We start from the raw sequence: 22,085 nt of genomic DNA, 5'->3' as shown, positions 1-22,085 counted from the left end.
CTCTCCTGAATTGCTTCTGCGCTGAACCTGTCTTAGCGGGCCGCGCCACCTCACCTGGTTTCTGATTTTTCAAAAACTCTGTTCTGCACAACTTTCAGTTGTGTTTGCTTTTTTTCCCCCGTTTCGCGTCTGCTATTCTGCTATTTTCGCGTTTGTTGCGCTACTAAATCCGGTAGCTGCCGTTTTAGGGAACTGCCTCTTCCGCTTGTTGTTGTTTTCATCTCAACGAAAAAAATCATCTTCCACTTTCACCTCCAACTGGCTATTTCTTTTAATCTGTCTCTCTTGCTTATTTTTTACTGTCTTTGCTGCAAAAATCTTGTCTCTCTTCCATTTTTTGTCTCTCTGCTGCCTGCTTTCACCCCCCTCTTCCGAATATGGACAATTTCTCCCAGTCCCAACTTCCTCCTGATGCTGTTCTTGGTGATAGAGTGAGAATATTTCAGGACTTTCTTACTCAGAAACCTGATTACTCTTCCACAAACTTGATCCAGTCAGACTACACTGACTTGATTCAGTCTATGCTCAGAAGACACGAAACAAGACTAATAATCTCTCTCGACGATATCAGAGACTCAATTCCTCAATTTTGGTCTGGTCTTCTCAACACTCCTTCTGAATATCTACCTGCTGCTGAGAGAGCCTTGAAGGAAACCATCGCTGCTATACACAACATCACCCTTTACGATATCGATGAAAACACACATTTCCACATCGGTTTTAGAGGTTCTTTTGGCTCTCACCAAGTGTCCCCGAGAACTATTAAATCAAACCTACTTTCAAAATTGATATCAATTGAAGGCATTGTCACAAAAATATCCCTAGTTCGTCCCAAAATCTTAAGATCAGTTCACTACTGTGATTTCAATGGAAAGTTCTTTGCAAGAGAGTACAGAGATCAAACAAACTCCTTTGATCCCATCTCGGTTCCTGCAATTTATCCCACTGAAGACCCTGATGGCCATAAACTACTCACCGAATATGGCTTGTCCACCTACAACGACCACCAAACTATAACCATCCAGGAAATGCCAGAAAAGGCTCCTGCTGGTCAATTACCAAGATCGATCGAAATCATCCTCGATGATGATCTAGTAGATATAGTCAAACCTGGCGACAGAGTCCAAATCGTTGGGATTTATAGAACCTTGGGTGCTGGCCAAAATAACATCTCCTCTTTTAAAACCATCATAATAGCCAACTCAATCTATCCAGTCCACACAAGATCTTCCGGTGTCTCAGCAATCCAAAAAATCACTGATCATGACGTTAAAAACATCAATAAAATCTCTAAAAGAAAAAACATTTTCAATTTGATCTCTCAATCTCTAGCTCCTTCAATCTACGGCCATGAATATATCAAAAAAGCTGTCTTGTTACTACTAATGGGTGGTGTAGAGAAAAATCTCGACAACGGCTCCCATTTAAGAGGTGACATCAATATTCTAATGGTTGGTGACCCATCAACTGCCAAATCCCAAATCCTAAGATTCGTCCTCAACACTGCTCCATTAGCCATTGCAACAACTGGTAGAGGTTCCTCTGGTGTAGGTTTGACTGCGGCTGTTGCAACAGACAAGGAAACAGGTGAACGTAAGCTAGAGGCAGGTGCAATGGTTCTAGCTGATCGTGGAATTGTCTGTATCGATGAGTTTGATAAAATGAATGATATCGATCGTGTTGCTATCCACGAAATTATGGAACAGCAAACTGTCACAATTGCCAAAGCTGGTATCCATACCTCCTTAAATGCCAGATGTTCGGTCATCGCTGCTGCTAATCCAGTTTATGGTCAATATGATGTTCACAAAGACCCCCATAAAAACATTGCCTTACCCGATTCCCTATTGTCTCGTTTTGATTTGCTATTTGTTGTCACTGATGATATCGACGATCAAAGAGATCGTAAAATTGCTAACCACGTCTTAAAGATTCATCGCTACTTGAAAAATGGTTATGCAGAAGGTGAACCCATAAGAGAGATGGAAAACTTGACTCTATCTGTCGGTAATGATAATTATACCAACAATAACGATGACCTATTAGATAACGATACTTCCTCCTACGATAAAATCTTTGAAAAATTCGATCCTTTATTACATGGCGGTGCTGAAGAAAATTACAGAAAGACTCATAATTACAATTCAACCAGAAAACCTCTTCAGGTCGAAATTTTAAAATTACAATTTATTAAAAAATATATTCAATATGCCAAGGATAGAATAAAACCAAAATTAACTTCCAGATCTAAAAATTACATTATAAATACATTTGCTTCCTTAAGAAATGACGTCCTAACTAACAACGCAAGAAAGACTTCTCCAATAACTGTTAGAACCCTTGAAACTTTAATTCGTCTTGCAACTGCTCATGCTAAAGTCAGATTATCACAAAGAATTGAAGTTAAAGATGCAAAAGTAGCAGAAGAAATTCTAAGGTACGCTTTATTTAAAGAAGTTGTAAAAAGAACAAGAAAAACTAAAAAAAGAAAAACTAATAATGTTGCCAAAGATTCTAAAGATCCTGAAGATTTAGATAGTGAAAGTGAAGATGAGGACGAAGGAGTAGAAGAGTTGCAAAATAATATTACAGATATTAATCTTAATCAAAATGGAAATAGCAGTCAGAATAATATCTCAACTCGTAGCCAAAGAACTACTCGTCAACGTAATGTTTCAAGTGCATTAAATACTCCAAGAAAACAACCATTAGGCGAATCAAACGTTCAGCAACAAACTCCTCAACGACAGCCCCAATTCCAAGATCGTACACAGAGCCCAGAGGAAGTTTTTCAAGAGGAAATTTCTCCTTCCAGATTAGACAAAATAATAAGAATAATAGCAAGATTGAGAAATACTGACTTGTTTGAAAACGAAAGTTGCCCATCAAATGATTTACTAAGCTCGATTAATTTAGAGTTATCAACCGAAGAACACTATTCGCTTGGCGAGTATAAACAAGCATTAAAGAAAATGGAAGATAGAAATTTGGTTATGGTTGCCGATAATAAAGTATGGAGTGTTTGATTTATTTGAATAATTTATGAGATTTGGCCTTTAATTTTTGATATCCTTTTATTATTTTTTTTTTATTGTATATCCATTTAAATATTTATTTTTATTTTCAATGATTTGAGTAATATATTTTGTTTTTGATTTGAGATTATGATTATTATAAATAGTCATGTTTAGTTTTATACAAGTTTTATTTATGTTTAGTTGATTCAATATTATGTTTCTGATTGGTGACAATTACTTTGGATTTTAATAAAATAAAAACCTGTAATCTATTTGAAATCGGTAACGATTATTAAAATAGAAAAACCTTTGAAGGAGATAGTTTTGTGAAACCCATATTGTTTGAGGTTTTGTGGTGTGTTTGCAGAAGTGTTTCTTAGGGATTTTGTGACATATAAGAGAAATATCAGTTATTATATTAGAGAGCGCACTTTAGAGAATAACATAAAATATAGAATAGGGAATTAAGCAAGATATAATATAAAACAATTAACAAAAATATAATATATATAGAACAGCATAAACAACGTGAAAATTAATCAAGGTTGAAAGTATTAATATATTTACCTTGAAATGTAAGAATCAATCTTTTTGGAGCAACAGTTTTAGCAATCACCTTTTTTTGAGCAATTGGTTTCTTACCAATTGGTTTGTTAATAATTGGTTTATTAATAATTGGCTTCTTGGCAATTGATTGTTTAAGAATTAAATCAATTTGTTCAAGTTTAAAGAGCTCTTTTGTGTTGGATTGTTTAACAACTTTTTTAGCAATAGGCTTTTGGATTTTAGAAAGTTTTAACACTTGTTTTCTTAAAGTTGGTTCGGCTTTGATGAAGGTGGAACTTTTGGTGCTAATCATTTTGATATAATTAAAAATAAATAGTAATAGTAATAGTAGTGGTGATTAGGGTATTGATAGATTGTTCAGATTAATAAATTATTATTATCAGATGTGATTGCAAAAATATAAGACAAATTAGCGGAGTTTGTAGAGAAGTAATTGATATAATTAATATGATTATTAATAAAAAATAAATATTAAGAATGAAGAGCAAAAGAGAAATCTGCTGCTCTTTTATATTAAAATCTTTGTCATAATATATGATTCTTTTGCTTTCAAATCGAAACAAAGTACAGAAATAACGCAAGATACGATAAAAGAAATAGAAATAAAACAAAAAAAATATAAGAAAAAAAAAGGAAACAGTTGAGATATATAATTTTATTATACACAATGCAAATATTGAACCAATCAAAAATCGCGTGTGATAAAAATTGTAGCAAATCTTGAACAAAAAAGATAAAAAAAGACAAAGTTAAAAAAAGACAAAGTTTGGTCATGCATGTATTTCTATTGTTCGAGAGTTGGATGTGTCAAACCCGCATCTTGTGGGATGATCATGCATATTGCTTTAACTATTCGTTTTTGATTGCTTCTTTTTATTTGACAGCAAAAGTTAGTCATATAATAGTGCAGATGCAATCGATATAAAAGCCCTGATTGTGCTCAAATAAAATTTAAATACATATTAATAGAAAGAGTAACTATTTGAAAGCAACGAAATAATAGGAGGATAATATGCTGGACATTAATCTCTATGATATTGATCAGTTGTTAAGTTACAGCGATGGTAGTTTGATGGAAAGTGATAAAGTGGAAATAGAAGAAATGACAAAAGTGAAAAAGATAAAAAATACAAAAAAGATAGATAATGAAAGCATGAACAATGTTTTTAAAGTTCGTGGAGATAATAGTGGAAATCATCAGAACAGTATAAAGGCTAATGAAAGGAAAAATGATTTGAAAGAAATTGAATTAAATGACAAAAAAGATTTTGAGGATGACAATGAAAATGATTTTTATATTAATCCTTTTGAGTGTACATATTCATTTGATAAGGATTACATTGCTAATTTAGGGAGTGGTTTTGAATACGAAATCGATAAATCGTGCATGTCATTTAATTGCGCAGAGTCTAATGCAGTTTCTTATTTTCAAATGAATATGGAATATCATATTAATAATTTACTTTATGATGATGTTTATGAAAATATTAATGACAATAATATAAAGAATGATGATGATAATGATAATGATAATGATAAAGAGAAAATTGATTATAGAGATATTTATAGCAATTATGAGAATAGTTACAGCAATTCTGACGATAGATTGAATTATGATTTTGGTTTTGATTTTAATTTTAAATATGAAAAGCCTATTGAGGACATTTTAAATGAGTGCAAAGAATACGAAGAAAGCAATTTTACACAATGTGAAAATGTGTATGGAAATGAGCGTGAAAATGAATATATGAAGAGAATTTACAAGATACATTTAGAATTAAAAAAAAACAATTGTGAATTTTATAGAAGAACAGGCTCTAAAAGAAGATATAATGTTATAGGGATAAAATTGAACAATGATACTGATACTGATAATGATTTCAGTTTTAAACTGGAGGTTATTAATTACAAAAAGCAAATGTCATGTTTGAATCCTGGATATGAAAATAAACCAGCAGTTACGCTTAATAAGTTTCTTGAGTATTGTGAGTATAGAGAAATGGGTGAGAAGGTGAAAAAGAAGATTATTCATACATTAGATCTTGAAGGTGTTGCGAAAAATATAAATCAAAATCAGAATCAGAATCAGAATGATAATGTATTTTTTAAGGAAGCGAGTGATTTTGAAATGGAAAAGCAGTATAGTGATTTTTATTGCAAGTATAATCAAATATATTATAATAAGAGAAAGAATAAGGTAAGCAATTCGAATTATCTTCGAAAGAAAGCAATGATAAACCAGTGTTTGATGAGAAATTAGGAAAATGATGAATTGTCTTACTAGCAGATTAATTAAAAATGTAATTAGAAATGTAGTTAGAAATGAACATTATTTATGTAATATGATAGCTTTAGAAGGTAAAAACCGAGAAGAACAAAGTTTTAGTTTAGTAAATATTTTTGAAACAGATTTTATGCTAAAAGTCGAATAATTTGAAATGAAACAAAGTTGAAAAATAACTGGCGAAAGTGCGTGAGAAAGTGCGTGAGTTTGAGAACTGCGTTAGAGACGCGGCGGACACGCATTATTGGAGATGATTATTTTAGGAAAGATTTTATTAATATATTGTGTTTTGCTACTGTTCTTAAAGGCTTGAAGGCAACGATCACTAGGAAGTTTAGAAAACAGGAAATTATCGTAGGATGGTTTCGGTAATTTCAATAACTTCATTAACAGTTTTTACCGAATTTTGGAAAAAAATTGGTAAAAAGAATTAAGATTAAGAGAAGATTTACCATTGAATTTTTCAAGGAAAAACAAGCTGATGAAAATGAAATAGGCAATTTAAGTTTGGGTGATCATGAAAATGTAAGAATAGATAACAGACAGTTGATTTGACTCTAGAATAGGATAATAAGGAGATAAACAGGCTAAGCAAACCAACAACGATTGGTGGTGAACCCAAATGATAAGCAGTGTATTAGTGATAGTGGTGGAGTAGTGTTGATAAATAATATTATTTAGTTGACAATAGAAAGCGTAGGAAAGACAATAAAATGCTAATCAGAAGCAATGTGACAAGATAACGGCTATTTTCTGTTCAAAGTCTGTTTCAATGCAATCTGCTGTTTACGTTAATTTTAAGGTCTATCAATACCTATTAGAGGGAAACAGAAGAAAGCGAGCTGATGAAACACTTTGCATAAAGGACGAAGTTGGAGAGAAGCAGCATTGAAGTGTTAGTGTACCTTTGAACACCAAGACCAATGTGATGTCTAGTCTGGATACCAAAGAAACAGGAGGTTCTACCAAACACAGATCACAGATCAGCCAAAATCAGACCAGAACTCGACAGACAGCCATGGCAGAAGCAGAAGCAGCAGCAGAAGCAGCAGCAGCAGAAGAACCTCCTATGTCCCAACACCTGAAACAGCTCCTGTACTGGGCCTCGAACCACCGAAAGTGTGCTGGAAATCTGCGCTCTGCCCATTTCAAAGGTGTTATTTTTGTTCTGGCCTTTCCACTTCTGTTCAGCTCAACGCTCGATATTTACCAATCAAAAGGAACTTTTCCTTAAATGTGTTTCAATCTTCCATCAATCGACACTCAGTTTCAGGAACCTTTGCTTGTTCTGCCATCCATATAAATACTTTGGATTCTCTGAGCAGTCTCTTTCCCTCTTCTTTCTCTTTTTTTCCTCATAGTACCTAATCCTTCAGATCTTCTTGTAGAACATATTCATAGAACCCTTCTCTCCCCTGCTCTCTCAATTGCTTACAATCCCTAAAATGTCTGCTTGCAACACTCACAAAGTCATCGTTGTCGGTGCTGGTATCACTGGTTTAACTGCTGCCTACGAATTGTCCAAACAAGGCTACAAAGTATTGCTCATCTCCAAATACTTCCCAACTGATCCTGAATACTCCTATGAATATGCTTCTGCTTGGGCTGGTGCTCACTTTAGACCAATTCCATCTTACTCTGAACAAGATGTCTTTGAAATGAAGTTGAACAGAACCACTGTCAAATACTTTAAGAAATTTGCCCAAGAATTCCCAGAATCCTCTGTCAAATTTGTCAAGGGTATCGACTATCTTGAGGAACCATCAATTGGCTACGTTACCGGCACCAACGTTGGTTACAATGCTTCTAACTTGGAAAACTTCAAGACCCTATCCTCCAGCATCATCCCATTCAACAACGTCAACTTCGGCTGCGAATACGACTCATGGGTCGCCAATGCTCCTCATTTATTGAAATTCTTATTCAACCGTCTTACTGTCTTTTACAATGTCAAGTTCATCAAATTGGACGTCTTATCCATCAAACAAGTCTTTGAAGCCACCTCTTGTTTCGGCAACTTCTCTGATATCTTGGGTGTTGTTAACGCCACCGGCAGAGGTTTACAATACCATGGTGGTTACGACCCTGAAACCTTCTTCATCAGATCCCAAACTTTGGTTGTCTCAAAACCAAACTGCCCACAACCAACCACCATCCCATACTACAACAAAACCGTCACTGTTCAACACAAAGATGGCTCATGGATCTACGTTATCGAAAGACCAATCGATGGCGGTTTCTTAATCGGTAGCACCAAACAAATCAACGACTTCTGTCCATTTGAAAGAGAAGCCGAAACCCAAGAATTGATTGCAAGCGCTAAACCATACTTTAGAGAATTATTAAACGCTCAAGGTGAATTCAACATTCAAAAGGTCAATGTCAGCATCAGAGCTGTTAGAAAAGGTGGTTTGAAATTATCCAAGGTTTTGATCAAAGAACAAGGTAACAAATTCTTGATCGATGCTTACGGTGCAGGTGCTATGGCTTACGAATTATCCTTCGGTGTTGCTGAAAAGATTGTTCAAATGGTTAACGACAAATACGAATACATCTCAGCTAAATTATAAGCTCTATTTCTACGCTGATTAACTGGTTCATTCAATCAATACATAAATATATATACATAAATATATATATATATAACATTTTTGGTTTTTATTTTATTTTATTTTACTTTATTTTATTTTACTTTACTTTATTTTGTTTTGTTTTGTTTTGTTTTGTTTTGTTTTGTTTTGTTTTGTTTTGTTTTTTAATTAACAGTTTTGAAAATTTGGAATTTATTGAAATAAATTGCCACGCTTACGCACCTGATTGGTCAATTTCTGACTTAAATAAACCATAATCAATTGGGAATTTCAAATCAGATCAGATCACTTAAGCCAAAATTTATTTGTCCATGAAATTTGAAATTTGAAAATCCTGTCAATTCACTTACACAAATTGTAATACTTTTTATAATTTAATCCATTTAAATATGTAATAAATACAAAAAAAAATACAAAAAAAAGCACAGTACAGCATACTAAAACTATTAATTAAAAGAAATAAATAAAAACATTTGAAGTAAAAATAGAAAAATAAAAAAGTAAAAAATAAAAATAAAAACAAAAACAAAAACAAAAACAAAAATAAAAATAAAAAATAAAACTCATCAAATCTTAATATTAGCAAAGGTCATAAAGTGAAAAATATAATATGAATTAGTAAATTTTAATTCTAACCGCTTTAATTTGAGTATAGTTATCAAGAGCTTCGGCACCCATTTCTCTTCCAATACCAGATTGACCAAATCCACCAAATGGAACTTGGGAATGGAAATCATTGTAAGTGTTAACCCAGACAGTACCGGCCTTGATCTTATGAGAGACATCAATGGCTTTATTAATATCTGAAGTGTGAATACCAGCAGCTAGACCGTATTCAGAGTCATTCGCTAATTTGATAACTTCGTCAACATCCTTGAATTTGGTGATGGTGACAACTGGACCAAAGATTTCTTCTTTGACGATTCTCATGTCTTCTTTAACATCGGCAAAAATGGTTGGTTTGATAAAATAACCCTTGTCGCCTATTCTTGAACCACCAGTGACAACTTTAGCGCCTTCTTCTTTACCAATGTCGATGTAACTCAAGATCTTGTCCAATTGTTGTTGAGAGGTTTGAGCACCTTGGAAGGTCTCTAAATCAAATGGATCACCAACTTTAACGGCTTCAGCTTGAGTCTTGAAGGCTTCAAGAACCTTGTCGTAGATGGATTCTTGAACGTAAATTCTTGAACCTGCACAGCAAACTTCACCAGAGTTGTAGTAAATACCCAAAATGATATTTTGAACAGCCTTGTTAATATCAGCATCGGCAAACACAATGTTTGGGGATTTACCACCCAATTCTAAAGTGATCTTCTTTAAATTTGATTCGGCAGCAGCTTTCATAATAGTTCTACCGGTTCTAGTTGAACCAGTAAAGGCAACTTTTTTAATCTTTGGATGGGAGGCAATTGCTGCACCAACAGTACCGCCAAAACCAGAGACTATGTTGAGAACACCCCTGGGGAAACCAGCTTCCTTGACCAATTTTGAAGCGTATAAAGCAGACAATGGCGTTGATTCGGCTGTTTTCAAGACACAAGTGTTACCAGTGGCAAGAGCTGGAGCAATTTTCCAGGACCACATTAGCAATGGGAAATTCCATGGGATAATTTGCCCACAGACACCTAGAGGTTCTCTTCTCGAGTAGGAAAAATGGGTGCTTCCAGTTTCGATCAATTTTCCGTAAACTTTATCGGCCCAACCTGCGCACGATCTGATATAAGCGGCAACCAAACCAACGTCGCCTTTGGCCAATTGGAGAGCCTTACCGTTATCGAGAGATTCGATCGAGGCGAGAACATCTTGATGTTCTTCGACCAATTCGGCCAAGTTGTATAGGAGCTTTCCTCTGATGGCAGGATCTTGAGTAGCCCAGTCAGTGTTTTCAAAGGCGTGTGTAGCAGCTTCAACGGCGATATTGACGTCGTCTTCTCTAGCCTCGTAAACATGTGTGATTTCCTCTTCGGTGGAGGGACTGATGACCTCAAAGGTCTTGCCTTGTCTAGAGGGAACAAATTCGTTATTTATGAACAATCCAGTTGGTTGGTCATATTTGATGCCATTGGGTAAAGTGATAGGAACGGATAAGGGAAGCTTGTTGGTAGAGTAGAATCTGACCAAAGATGGGATGGATTTCTTCAAGCAGATGGATGTTCTTAGCATTGTGGGCAGTAGGGTGCTATGAAATATGTAATTGGGGTTAATTGAGACAAGAATGTGTATCTAGGGAAGATCAAATGGGAGAAACAGATGATTATCAATGCTATCCAAACTAAAGGGGAAAAGAGAGCAAAGCAAAAGAGCAAAGCAGGGAAAACGACATCTATTTGTTTATATACCGTTGGAGAAGTGCAAAACAGTGGCATTATAAAAAACCCCATAACTCAGTTTGCGCAAAGAGCCCAGTTAACCCAGCTAGTTCTTTTTTTGCTTCACCTCCTAACGAAATAGAACCCAAAATCTCGATCTTTGCCAAATAATCCCCAATTAGCACGTTTTCTCGGCTCTTACTGTGCGTCGGCTTGGGAGCGGCCTGCGGGGAGCGACAGCGCGCGCGGACCGCACAGGCCGCGAGCTTCGGAGTCCAGCCCAACAGCGTGCAATATACCCCTCCCTTGCCTTATCAGGACGCGCACTGGAAGTCCGACGCTCCGACTCTCGGGCATCGTTCCTTGGCGAACCCCTGCAAACAAAAAAACCAGCATCATGGGTGCAATCACAGTGGCGCTGAAATATGCAAAACATGCGTTTTACATTCCACATCCAGCACCATGGATAGCTCATCTAATTTGCACATCGCTCTGTCCTGCTTTTTTGGGGTTTCTCTCTTTTACATAACATTGTCAACCTGATTGTTGTATTTCTATGTACATGCCGCAATCGATGCCACTTTATTGTTTTCTCTTATTAACAAACATCTTGTCAAATTCCTCCTTTGACATGATTGTGTTTCTATCCTTTTGATGTTTTCTTTTCTCTTTTATCTCCTCGATTCGGAGCTGGTCTTCCAATTGTGCTTTGTTCTGCGCTACTTTAGCATCCACAAATTCTTTGATGCTGAATGGTTTTCCCTTTGCTTGAGCATTTCTGTTAATTTGAGAAATATTAAAGAATTTTCTAAAACTCTTGTTTCTTAATATCATGTTTTGGATGATTGAAAACAACGCATTTATAGCAAAATAAAACACCAATCCACTCGAGAAATTCATTGTCAATGGAATAGAGAGAACTGGTAACCCTGTCAATACTTTTAACATTGTTGGCGACAAATTAGATCCTGCTGTTTCTCCTCCCAATCTGATAAACAATACATATGCTGCCGCTGTAATTATTTGCAATCCCAAATATGGATCGGCTGCATTTAAATCTGTAAACCATAGGATACCTTGATTCTCAAATCCAGGAATTGGAATGCCCGTCAATGTTCGAATACTAGCAAATATACCAATAGCAAATGGAACCTGAATCAATGGTGCAATCAAATATCGCGTCTTAATGTCATGTTTTTGCATAATCAATCTTCTACGTTGCATTAATCGTTGAACCTTTGCAACATCTCGATCTGGATTACTAGTAATCTCCTTCATCTGTTCTTGAATTGCGTCCAACTCGGGTTTGGCATTGTTCATTTTCCCTTGATTGTCTGCACTCTTAATATACAATGGAAACAATAAAATTCTGACCCCAATAGCAACCGTCATTATAGTCCCCCACCATGGCAATCCAGTATAAACATGAACATATTCAAACAAATGCGTAACAAAATCTGGCGGCCACCACCAACTCTTTGCCAACCCAAGATTCTCAAAATACCCAATATATGTACACAACTCCCCATTGGCATTGCTAATCAATTCACTTGAACTGTCGGCAAATGAAGTTAATGTAGTTGAAATTTCGCTGCTTTTATTTTCTAATCCTTCTGATGCACCTGCCAATGTCGATCCGACTGGTGATAGTGACGATGTAGAATTATAACGAATAGACGAAATTTGACTTCTATCATTATTGAAACTATTAACGTTCTTGAAATTGTTCAATTTGAAATCGCTGATCCTGTTGAATCCTATACCAACGCTGCTGACAACACCAATGGATAACGGCCTTGCCTTTAAAATGCCGGCATTTCGACTGAGAACAGATCTTATCATCCTTCTGATTATATCTACAACTGATCTTCACCTGTTTTCTCATAGGTCCAATCAAGTTTCAATTCTCCAGTTTTGTTTTGTTTTTTTTCTTCAAAAACCGAGCACCGGAACATTAGAGCACACGTGAATCTGCCAATATCCGGTTGTATGGAATTTTTGCTTTTTCTCCAAAAGAAGCAAAAGAAGCAGAAGCTGCAGAAAAAGAAGAATAACAACATCGACAAAAGTTAATGGTTTACTTTCTTCTTATATTGAATGTGTCACTTGGCCAACTAGAGTAGCTGGAAAGAAATGTTCTCCAATTCAGCTGCTAGATTTGCATTGCAAAACAGATGTTTTAATACCTTTTACAGACATAATGCTTATGATCATATTGCCTACAACAATTTATGTTGTCGAAATAGTTTCAAAAGATCCATATCTATTTTTAAAAAGTTTCCACCATCTGATCCAAAAATATCAAATGAACCAGACAAACTTGATGACTTGAAAGATTCAAGTCCATTAGAAAATCTAAATGATAATGATTTAAATACCCAAAGCTCTTTACCAAAGAATGGCTTTCAAAAGCATTGGACAAATAATATAAACAATATTACCAATTTAGATCAAATTGGGATGGAAATCCACAACCAAAATTTTGTATATTTAAACAATAATGATCATTTAAACAAAAAATATAAATTAAACTCGATTTTTAAAGCATTTAAAGAAAAATTTCTCTCTTTTTCTATAAATTCAACTAATCTTCACAACAATATCCTTATAGATCACGACGATCCCAATTTTCTCATCTTTATTAAAAATTACATCCTATTAATACAAAACTTGAAAAATCATATCCTAATCAATAATTTATCCATCTTGAATGATATTTACCAGATTTTAATTAAAACTATTCAAATTAAATTATCTAAAATTAATGACCACCAGAAGATCTTGATTTTTAGAGAAAATTTGATCCAATCACTTCAACAGCTAATGAATTTTGAAAGTGTCAATTATGATAATTACCATAAAGATATTGATAACAATTCAAACAAAATTGAAAATGAAAACCACATTTTAAAACTTTTCAATTTGAATTTATTTTTACAATTAAATTCGGTTTTAAATTGTAATGAAATTGTATACAAATACACTGTCAAATTATTAGAGCAAGACTATTATAATTCAATTCATAACAATAACCTCACCACTTCTGATAAAATTAATTTAAACAATAATTTGTTTTCAGTTTTTCCACTAACTTTAGAAATCATATTAACAAATTTTGTCAATAATGACTTGATTTATCCGACTTTTAAATTAATTAAACTCTCAAAACATTTAAATTATTCTCTATCGACAACATTCATTCACCATTATAAAAATAAACTACTACCCGTTGATGATATATTATCACAATGGTTTTTCAATGAGTTTATAATCAATGGCAAAATATATATTGATAATGGATCTCTTTTAAGGATTTCGGAATCATCTAAATTCAATTCAAATTATAAAATAATTGAATCAATTATTAAATTTTTTCAAGAGAAATCAATTGATAATAATAATAATAATAATAATTTAAATGATAATAATAATGATAATTTAAATGATAATAATAATTTAAACAGTATTAATAACCAATTGTTTTTACTTAAAACCGATTTGATAGGTTCAATAAAAGCTCAAAATCATAAGGATTTATTTAGAAAATTAAAGAAAAATTTAATTTATTCGAAAAACGAGTTTAATTATCAAGTTAATGATTTCCCATTGACATTAAAAAAAACGTTTAAAGAAAAAAAATATGATAAGAAGTTATTAAAGCGAAACTTAAGGGAGCAAATGAATGAATTGAAAAGGAAAAAAATAATCAGTTCACTTGAATCTAATAATGAAGATTTTTATCACGACGATCTTTATGAATTTACTAATAATAATTTGGAAAATAGAGAAAAAGTTAAATTTCCAAATCAAAACCAACATAAAAATCAACATCAATATCAACATCAAAACCATGATCATGATCATAGTAAAACTGAAATTCTTAAATCTCAAAATGAGAAAATTGAAAATATTGAAACAAAATCCTTGATAGAAAAAGAAAATATTGAAATCAGTAGTCATGAAAATCAATGTGAATATAATGGCTATGAGACCAAAGTGGACGAAGTCAAATATAAGAATCAAAGATTGATTGAAGGCAAAGAAGAAATTGAGCCCGAGTTTTTAAAAAAAGCAAAGAACGAAGAAATTCCAGATGGAAATTTCAATGAATTGAATAATTCTAAAAATCTCAAGTCAATGACAGAAAAAAAAAGTACTGGAAATACTAGAAATACTAGAAATATTAGAAATACTAGAAATACTAGAAATACTAGCAATACTAGCAATACTAAAAATACTAAAAATACTAAAAATACTGAAAATACTGAAAATACTTTTAAAGTTAACATTAAAAATCAGAATATGGTAAATGATATGATTAGTGAAAATAAAAATCAAGAGAAAAGAATGATTAATAAAAAGGAAAAATTAATTAATAAAGCAAAAAAAGAAATGATTTATGGTGAGAATAAACATGGGGACACTGGAGATAAGAATGATGACCTGGGCAAATATATCAATAAGAAAAATCACATCGAGATGGAAAATAAAGATAAAAATGTGATATTTAGCAGTGAATGGAAAAGGAAAATGATTAAATTGAAAATTTTCAAAGATAAAGTGAGAGAGAAAATAATGTTCAAAAGATTGTCCAGAGCTAGAAAATTAAAAGAAATAGGATTGGATGAAAATGAGATAAAATCGAGACAAGCTTTGAGGAAAAAGCGAATAAAAACATTCAATGTATCAGATGAAGAAATAATGATGAATCAACATTTGATATTAAAAGCAGAGTTAGCATTGAATAAACGGATGGAAAAATTGGGGGCATTGGGGTCAATTGAATCAATGAAATTATCTCAGTCAATCAAGCATGCAACAAAGGTCAATTCAAGAATAAGAAGAATTAGAATGGAAATAAAGAGAAAAAGTGAGATAAAAAGACAATTATACATTAAAAGCACATGGAATAAACGGGTTAGATTGAGCAAATTGACAATGGCCAAATTTCGAGAAGAGAGTAAGATTATCAATTTAAATGATATTATGATATTAAAAAGAATGTTTTTTGATTTAAAGGAGAGAGAGGAGTTTTTCATGAAAGGCAATAAAAAATTCAATACATTTTTACTCAATTACTTTTTGGCATCAAGTTTGAATATGGACAGAAGTAGATTTGGCTTTGAGAGAGCGATGTGGAAGATTGAAACCATGGACACTGAGAAGCTGGGGATTGATTTGGAACTAGACAAAGAGAGTTACAAATATTTGATAAGAGGGGCATATGGAAATAAAGACTTGCAGTTTTTGGTAAGCATATTGATGTACTACTTCCAGAATAGAATTCCAGATGGATTGAACTATATTGATTATTACTTTATAGTTGGAATAGTGCATTGCAACTTGGAGAAGGTGGGAGGATTGAAAGACAACAGCAGAAAGGCCATTGGTGGTATTCTAGAAGAGTTTGATAGAAGATTTGGGACAGCTGAAGAAGATAGAATGTTCCAGCTGAAGTGCAGGGACATTTGCAGAAAGTTGGGCATTGTCTGATGGGGCTATGAATAGAAGTGACAACGAAGACAACAGTTGATAGCACGAATAGCAAGATCAAGGGAATTCATGTTGATAATCTGTAAATAATGCTGTGTAAACGAAGTGCAAAAGTAAACACAGATCAGATGAAACCTTCGGTATAAAAGCGCAGTAGAAAAGGCAGTGTAAAAGCATCGGAAAGGCAGTAGAAAAGACAGTAGAAAAGACAGTAGAAAAGCAATATAAATACAAAACAGAGACAGATCTACTTCAGCTTCCCTCTGGAGGATTATATCGCACTGCATTATCATATACCATAGGACACTGCAGCATACACACCTCAGACTAGAGTGCTCCACCATAAGACATACAAGACATGTCATCGAAGGTTGATCTCAAGGGAAAACCACCCAAGGTCCCACTCAAGGTCAATTCCATTCCCATCAAACCACCAAAGGCCCCTCCCATCAAACCACCCAAGGTGAAAAAAGTGGCCAAACCAAAGAAGACTTTTCAGCAGATGCTCAATGAGCTCCCAGACGCAGATGTTATATTGAAGTACTTTTGGATAACTGGGCACTCGCTAGCCTTGATGGGCTTCCTACTATATTTTGCCACAATGCTCTCGAGGTCTCCATTGCCCATGATCTGGTACACCTTCAGCTTCATTGGGTGCATTATAACCTACTCAACAGTGATAATCCGTCGATACTTGTTGATAGTCAGAAAGAACCAGAGTGTTAACGTATACTCCAACTTTTCCAAGTTGATTTCGGTCAACGACTTGGTCAGATCAGAGAACTTTTTGTTTTTGGCTACCAGTTTTCTTTATCTTTTCAGTCCCATGAGTTTTTTCAAGATACTACCCTTTGGATTGTTTAGCTTGCTCAATTTGATGAACTACTTGGTGAAGGAAGTGTTCCGAGACTATTCGATATCCAGACACTTGATACCATTGTTGAAGTTTTTTGAAAAGCCATCGAGAATCATCTGTTCACACATTGATTTCTTTGTACTAATTCCGATAATTTTCTTGCAATCAGTGTTTATAAACCACCATTTCTATCAATTGGTGTTTTTTTTACAATTATGGTTTATCAAGTTGGAGAGCATTAAGAGCCAAAGAACAGTTTTCTACTCGTTGATTTACTTGGTTGACACGTTGATATCCATTTTACAAGACAAAAAAGTCAAGATCAACCCTGTTGTATTGACAAAGTACAACCGGTTCAAATTGAACTTTGAAAAGCTTCTTCCATTGGATCCCAGTTATAAAACATTTTCTACTAGTAACAAGCTACCCTTCAGCTTGGGAAATGTAGACGACGATACTTCTTCTCTTATCTACGGCCAGGGAAGATTTTCCTAAGTAGCCTCAATAAATGTCTCATTAACAGGTATTGCACTGTTATTATCACTGATCTCGCTATGTTTACACTATACTATACTATACTATATTATATTATATTTCGTTCTGTGGTTTTCCTAATAAAGCTGGAGCAGAAACTACCAACAACTTCTGTTTTGTTTTGTTTCTTTCTTTTTTTATGCAACAAACATATTACACACCATTACGAAAAAACAACAAAAGGTCAAGAATATAAATAATTCTCCAATTCTTCATCGAGTGCGTTGCCAGCAGATGATAATGCTTCATTTTCAGCATATTCAAAGACATTTCTGGATTCGTCGTTGTAAGAAATTTCAATATCGTACCAGCCTCGATCGTCGTAAAAATCATTGATCGAATCAATTAAATATAAACATCTTTGGATAATATCCTGGTTTTTCACATTCCGGCCATTAGATGTTCGCCATCCATTTTTAAACCATTTCCATTTATTTAAACAATTTAACGAATATCTGTTCTTGGTATAGATATGGTACCGAGGTATGTCATAATTCAAATATCCACGCTCCTATTCACTAATTTCTTCATCGATCTTGCTTAAAGCCTTCATAATAGCCATCAAATTGGCTCTTTGATGAGACTGTGCTCCACGAACTATTCCTGGCTCATTACTAGAATCATATTCACCGAAAAAACAGCCATATGCTGCTAAAAGATCGTCTTGGTTAATTGACTTCACTTTGCCAGTATCAAAGACAGCTCTGGTATAGTCGTCCACATATATCTTGGAACTGTAGTAATCATAGGCTTTTTGGTAGTCATAAAACCTCCTGAATTCGTTATTAGAGTAGCCCCTGAGCTGGTTTTGACAGGCTTGGTAATTAGAATAGATTCCTGGATTGTGGCCTAATAAAACAGATAACCTATTAATTCAACTGATACAGAGCTTCGATAGTTCCAGGTGTCACATACCCCTTCTCACAACATAATACTTCTCCATTGTGATGAAAGATGTGATGGAAGGTGTGATGGAAGATAAACTCTAGAACGAGGTTCTGATGAAAACTAAAAATGAAAAGTCCATTGAATAGCACTGAGTGGGTGTTGGATGTTTCAACTAATCCAACTCAAAACGATAATTTCAAATATACACACCATGTATGCTGGATGTATTCCGGCTTTACCCGAAACAATTTGTGTGGTTTACCTCCAGCACATTTAAAGCTCCTGTAGTAGTTCGATCTGTTTGGAAAGAATGAAAATCAACACAGTAAAACAAGCTGTGCATTCAGTAAAACTGGCTTTATTCGGCCACACACTTAGTATAAAGAGATAATATCTCCCTTCGCTACGGAAGGAAAATCGGAACTTTACTCGATTCAAACATTTCACCGGAAATCAACACGTGATCAAAGCACATAAGGTTCAGATCCAGCCCTATGGTTCTTCTTATACCAGATCCGAGAAACGCAGAACAGTCCGAGGGCAGCATTCTTCACTTCCGACCTGCAGATAATAGCATTCACGTGTTCAAACACACATTCGTTGTTCAGGCACGTGACTTCAAAAAGGGAAAATTTTTTTTCGTTTTTTGTTTTTTTATTTTGGATTTTCTTTTAAATTTTTTTAAAGGGTAAAAAAGTGAAAAATCTCAAGAACCACATAAAAATAAGGATATAAAAATCAGAATTGTTTACACACAAAAACTTCTCTATTCTTTTTCTTATATACCTCAATTATACTATATACCTTTTTTTACTTTTCTTTCCCCCACTTCTTTTCTTACTTTCCTACCTGCCATTAACCATTTCTTCAAAATGTCTGATATGGATCAATTAGATAAGGCTGTTGAGAGCTTGTTAATCTCTGACCCTAAATCAAATAACGCCAACACTTCTTCCACTACTTCTTCTCCATCCAAAGCCAATAGTAATGCTTCTGGCGCCACTGTTCCTGCTACTTCTTCTGCCCCTTCTGCCCCTTCTGCCCCTGCTGTTCCTGTTACTAGCGCCAATATTAATGATAATGATACTTCATCAAATTCAAATTCAAATTCAAATTCAAATTCAAACCCTGCTAATACCGTCATTACTTCTTCTCCATCCTCTGCTGCTGGCTCAGTTTCTGGTTCAATTACTCCTACAATGCCTGAAAGCTCTGCCTCTCTCTACGTTGGTGAGTTGGACCCATCGGTCAACGAAGCCACTTTATTCGAGGTCTTTTCATCAATTGGACAAGTCACCTCCATCAGAGTTTGTAGAGACGCTGTTACAAAGAGATCGTTAGGCTATGCATATGTTAATTTCCAATTCACTAAAGACGCTGAAGTGGCCATGGAACAACTAAATTATTCTCTTATCAAAAACAGACCTTGTAGAATTATGTGGTCTCAAAGAGACCCATCAAAAAGAAGGGATGGCAGTGCTAATATCTTTATCAAAAACTTGGATCCTGCTATTGATAACAAAGCTCTTCACGACACATTTTCTGCTTTTGGTAAAATTTTATCTTGCAAAGTTGCTACCGATGAATTTGGTAACTCAAAGGGTTTTGGTTTCGTTCATTATGAAAACGATGAAGCTGCTAGAAATGCTATAGAAAGTGTTAATGGTATGTTGTTAAACAATAACGAAGTCTACGTCGCTTACCACATTTCCAGAAAAGATAGAGAAAGCAAATTTGAATCAATGAAGGCCAATTTCACAAACGTTTATGTTAAAAACATTGAGCCTGAAACCTCTGATGAAGATTTCAACAAGTTATTTAATGCCTTTGGCACTATAACTTCTATATCTTTAGAAAGAAATCCCGATGGCAACTTGAAGGGTTTTGGTTTTGTTAATTTTGAAAACCACCAAGACGCTTTGAAAGCTGTTGAATCTCTTAACAATAAAGAATTCCATGGTAAAACTCTTTACGTTGGTAGAGCTCAAAAAAAGAGAGAAAGGGTTGATGAATTGAAAAAACAACACGAACAATCAAGATTAGAAAAAATCACAAAATATCAAGGTGTCAACCTTTTTATTAAAAACATTGATGATAATATTTCCGACGACCAATTAAGATCGGAATTTGCTGTTTTTGGTACTATAACCTCATCGAGAATTATGGTGGATGAAAAGGGCAAATCCAAAGGTTTTGGGTTTGTTTGTTTTTCTTCTCCTGAAGAAGCTTCGAAGGCTGTCTCTGAAATGAACCAAAAGATGGTTTGGGGTAAACCTCTTTATGTTGCATTAGCTCAACGTAAGGATGTTAGACGTGCTCAATTAAGCCAACAAATCGAAGCAAGAAATAGAGTCAGAATGCAACAAGCTGCTGTTGCAGCTGGCGCTAACGCTGGTGGTTTAAATAATCAATTTATTCCCCCAATGTTTTATGGCCAAGGTGCTCCTCAACAATTTCTCGGTAGGGGTCCATTTGTTGCATCACCAGGTCCAAACACCCAGTTAGTTTTACCACAAGGTATCCCACCACCACCACCACAACAAACTCAATGGGCAAGAGCTGTTCCAAATGGTCAACCAATTCCAATGTATAACCTCCCACCAAACAATGGCAACAACGGCGGATCACCATTTAATGACTTTAATCAAAATCAACCAAACCCACAAATGGTCGTTAGAAATGGCAACAATCAAACCTATTTCCCCAATCAGCAGCAACAACAACAACAGCAACAACAACAACAACAACAACAAAATTTGAACCCACAAGGGTTGAAAAACAACAACAATAATGTCAGAATGGGTGGACCAATTCTCAACCAGCCAAACCATCAAGCTATTTTAAATAACTATCCATTAGACCAACAAAAGAGATTTTTAGGTGAAGAATTATATGCCAAGGTTATAAGCACTGGTAAGGTTCAAAACGATGAAGAAGCTGCAGGTAAAATTACTGGTATGATTTTAGACTTGGACAATAAAGAAATTGTTCAGATTTTAGAAAACGATGACATTTTCAAATCTCATTTTGAAGAAGCTTTAGCTGCTTATCAAGATTTTAAAAAATCAAATGAAAATTCTAATATTCAAAATTAAATGCAAAACTATGTTTTGCGATATATAATTACAATGTTATAATAAAAATCAACAGTCAATAGTCAATAATCAATATCAAAAAAATTAAAAAATCAAATCAAATTAAAAATTAAAAATCAAAAATCAAGTAATGATAAATACAATTTTAAATAATATATAATCTTTAAAAAATCAGAAAAAAAGGTTAAAATTTCAAAAAAAAAGTTAAAATTTCAATTAATTAAAATGGAAATGAAATGAATTAAAATGATGATGAACATAAAATCGAAATCACGTTGAATGCTGTTAATGAGCGCATTTATTTAGTTGAAAAATTAGATATAATATTTTTTAATATCATTTAATAATCAAAAAAAAATTTTAAAATCCTAAAAAATCCTAAAAAAATTGAAAAATCTTTAAATTAAAAGAAAAAAACCAAATAGATGAAGTGCATTTGGATGTAAAT

General features: G+C 34.1%; 10 protein-coding genes across 10 annotated transcripts; 6 read left to right on the top strand and 4 right to left on the bottom strand.

Annotated features, from left to right (window-relative positions):
- Nucleotides 1–956: 956 nt before the first annotated feature.
- Nucleotides 957–3,090, top strand: MCM3 (MCM DNA helicase complex subunit MCM3). Its single transcript, XM_020193326.1, has one exon. The coding sequence runs from the start codon at nucleotides 1,029–1,031 to the stop codon at nucleotides 3,024–3,026; it is 1,998 nt and encodes a 665-aa protein (XP_020047010.1). The 5' UTR covers nucleotides 957–1,028; the 3' UTR covers nucleotides 3,027–3,090.
- Nucleotides 3,091–3,552: 462 nt separating this feature from the next.
- ASCRUDRAFT_70583 (uncharacterized protein) lies at nucleotides 3,553–3,876 on the bottom strand (the record flags this gene model as incomplete). The annotated part of the gene is made up of 1 exon (XM_020191813.1): nucleotides 3,553–3,876. The coding sequence occupies one exon, from the start codon at nucleotides 3,874–3,876 to the stop codon at nucleotides 3,553–3,555; it is 324 nt and encodes a 107-aa protein (XP_020047009.1).
- Nucleotides 3,877–4,596: 720 nt separating this feature from the next.
- ASCRUDRAFT_8308 (uncharacterized protein) lies at nucleotides 4,597–6,423 on the top strand (the record flags this gene model as incomplete). Its single annotated transcript, XM_020194819.1, has 2 exons — nucleotides 4,597–5,682; nucleotides 6,262–6,423. The coding sequence occupies 2 exons, from the start codon at nucleotides 4,597–4,599 to the stop codon at nucleotides 6,421–6,423; spliced, it is 1,248 nt and encodes a 415-aa protein (XP_020047008.1).
- Nucleotides 6,424–7,313: 890 nt separating this feature from the next.
- Nucleotides 7,314–8,438, top strand: ASCRUDRAFT_35391 (FAD-dependent oxidoreductase; the record flags this gene model as incomplete). Its single annotated transcript, XM_020190602.1, has 1 exon — nucleotides 7,314–8,438. The coding sequence occupies one exon, from the start codon at nucleotides 7,314–7,316 to the stop codon at nucleotides 8,436–8,438; it is 1,125 nt and encodes a 374-aa protein (XP_020047007.1).
- A 584-nt stretch (nucleotides 8,439–9,022) lies between these two features.
- Nucleotides 9,023–11,005, bottom strand: ASCRUDRAFT_76070 (aldehyde dehydrogenase family protein). The gene has a single exon (XM_020193325.1). The coding sequence runs from the start codon at nucleotides 10,623–10,625 to the stop codon at nucleotides 9,075–9,077; it is 1,551 nt and encodes a 516-aa protein (XP_020047006.1). The 5' UTR covers nucleotides 10,626–11,005; the 3' UTR covers nucleotides 9,023–9,074.
- A 73-nt stretch (nucleotides 11,006–11,078) lies between these two features.
- On the bottom strand, nucleotides 11,079–12,644 carry OXA1 (membrane insertase OXA1). The gene has a single exon (XM_020193324.1). The coding sequence runs from the start codon at nucleotides 12,611–12,613 to the stop codon at nucleotides 11,354–11,356; it is 1,260 nt and encodes a 419-aa protein (XP_020047005.1). The 5' UTR covers nucleotides 12,614–12,644; the 3' UTR covers nucleotides 11,079–11,353.
- A 1,805-nt stretch (nucleotides 12,645–14,449) lies between these two features.
- Nucleotides 14,450–16,264, top strand: ASCRUDRAFT_81084 (uncharacterized protein; the record flags this gene model as incomplete). The annotated part of the gene is made up of 1 exon (XM_020194568.1): nucleotides 14,450–16,264. One exon carries the CDS (start codon nucleotides 14,450–14,452, stop codon nucleotides 16,262–16,264), a length of 1,815 nt encoding a protein of 604 aa, XP_020047004.1.
- A 358-nt stretch (nucleotides 16,265–16,622) lies between these two features.
- On the top strand, nucleotides 16,623–17,615 carry ASCRUDRAFT_70577 (uncharacterized protein; the record flags this gene model as incomplete). The annotated part of the gene is made up of 1 exon (XM_020191812.1): nucleotides 16,623–17,615. The coding sequence occupies one exon, from the start codon at nucleotides 16,623–16,625 to the stop codon at nucleotides 17,613–17,615; it is 993 nt and encodes a 330-aa protein (XP_020047003.1).
- A 223-nt stretch (nucleotides 17,616–17,838) lies between these two features.
- On the bottom strand, nucleotides 17,839–18,597 carry ASCRUDRAFT_8302 (ribonuclease H family protein; the record flags this gene model as incomplete). The annotated part of the gene is made up of 3 exons (XM_020194810.1): nucleotides 17,839–18,109; nucleotides 18,239–18,503; nucleotides 18,570–18,597. The coding sequence occupies 3 exons, from the start codon at nucleotides 18,595–18,597 to the stop codon at nucleotides 17,839–17,841; spliced, it is 564 nt and encodes a 187-aa protein (XP_020047002.1).
- Nucleotides 18,598–19,741: 1,144 nt separating this feature from the next.
- On the top strand, nucleotides 19,742–21,637 carry ASCRUDRAFT_35170 (polyadenylate binding protein; the record flags this gene model as incomplete). Its single annotated transcript, XM_020190579.1, has 2 exons — nucleotides 19,742–21,211; nucleotides 21,365–21,637. 2 exons carry the CDS (start codon nucleotides 19,742–19,744, stop codon nucleotides 21,635–21,637), a joined length of 1,743 nt encoding a protein of 580 aa, XP_020047001.1.
- Nucleotides 21,638–22,085: the final 448 nt, after the last annotated feature.

This window comes from Ascoidea rubescens, assembly GCF_001661345.1.
Source record: "Ascoidea rubescens DSM 1968 unplaced genomic scaffold ASCRUscaffold_7, whole genome shotgun sequence".
Lineage (NCBI taxonomy): Eukaryota > Fungi > Ascomycota > Saccharomycetes > Ascoideales > Ascoideaceae > Ascoidea > Ascoidea rubescens.
This window is presented reverse-complemented; position numbering and strand designations above follow the sequence as displayed.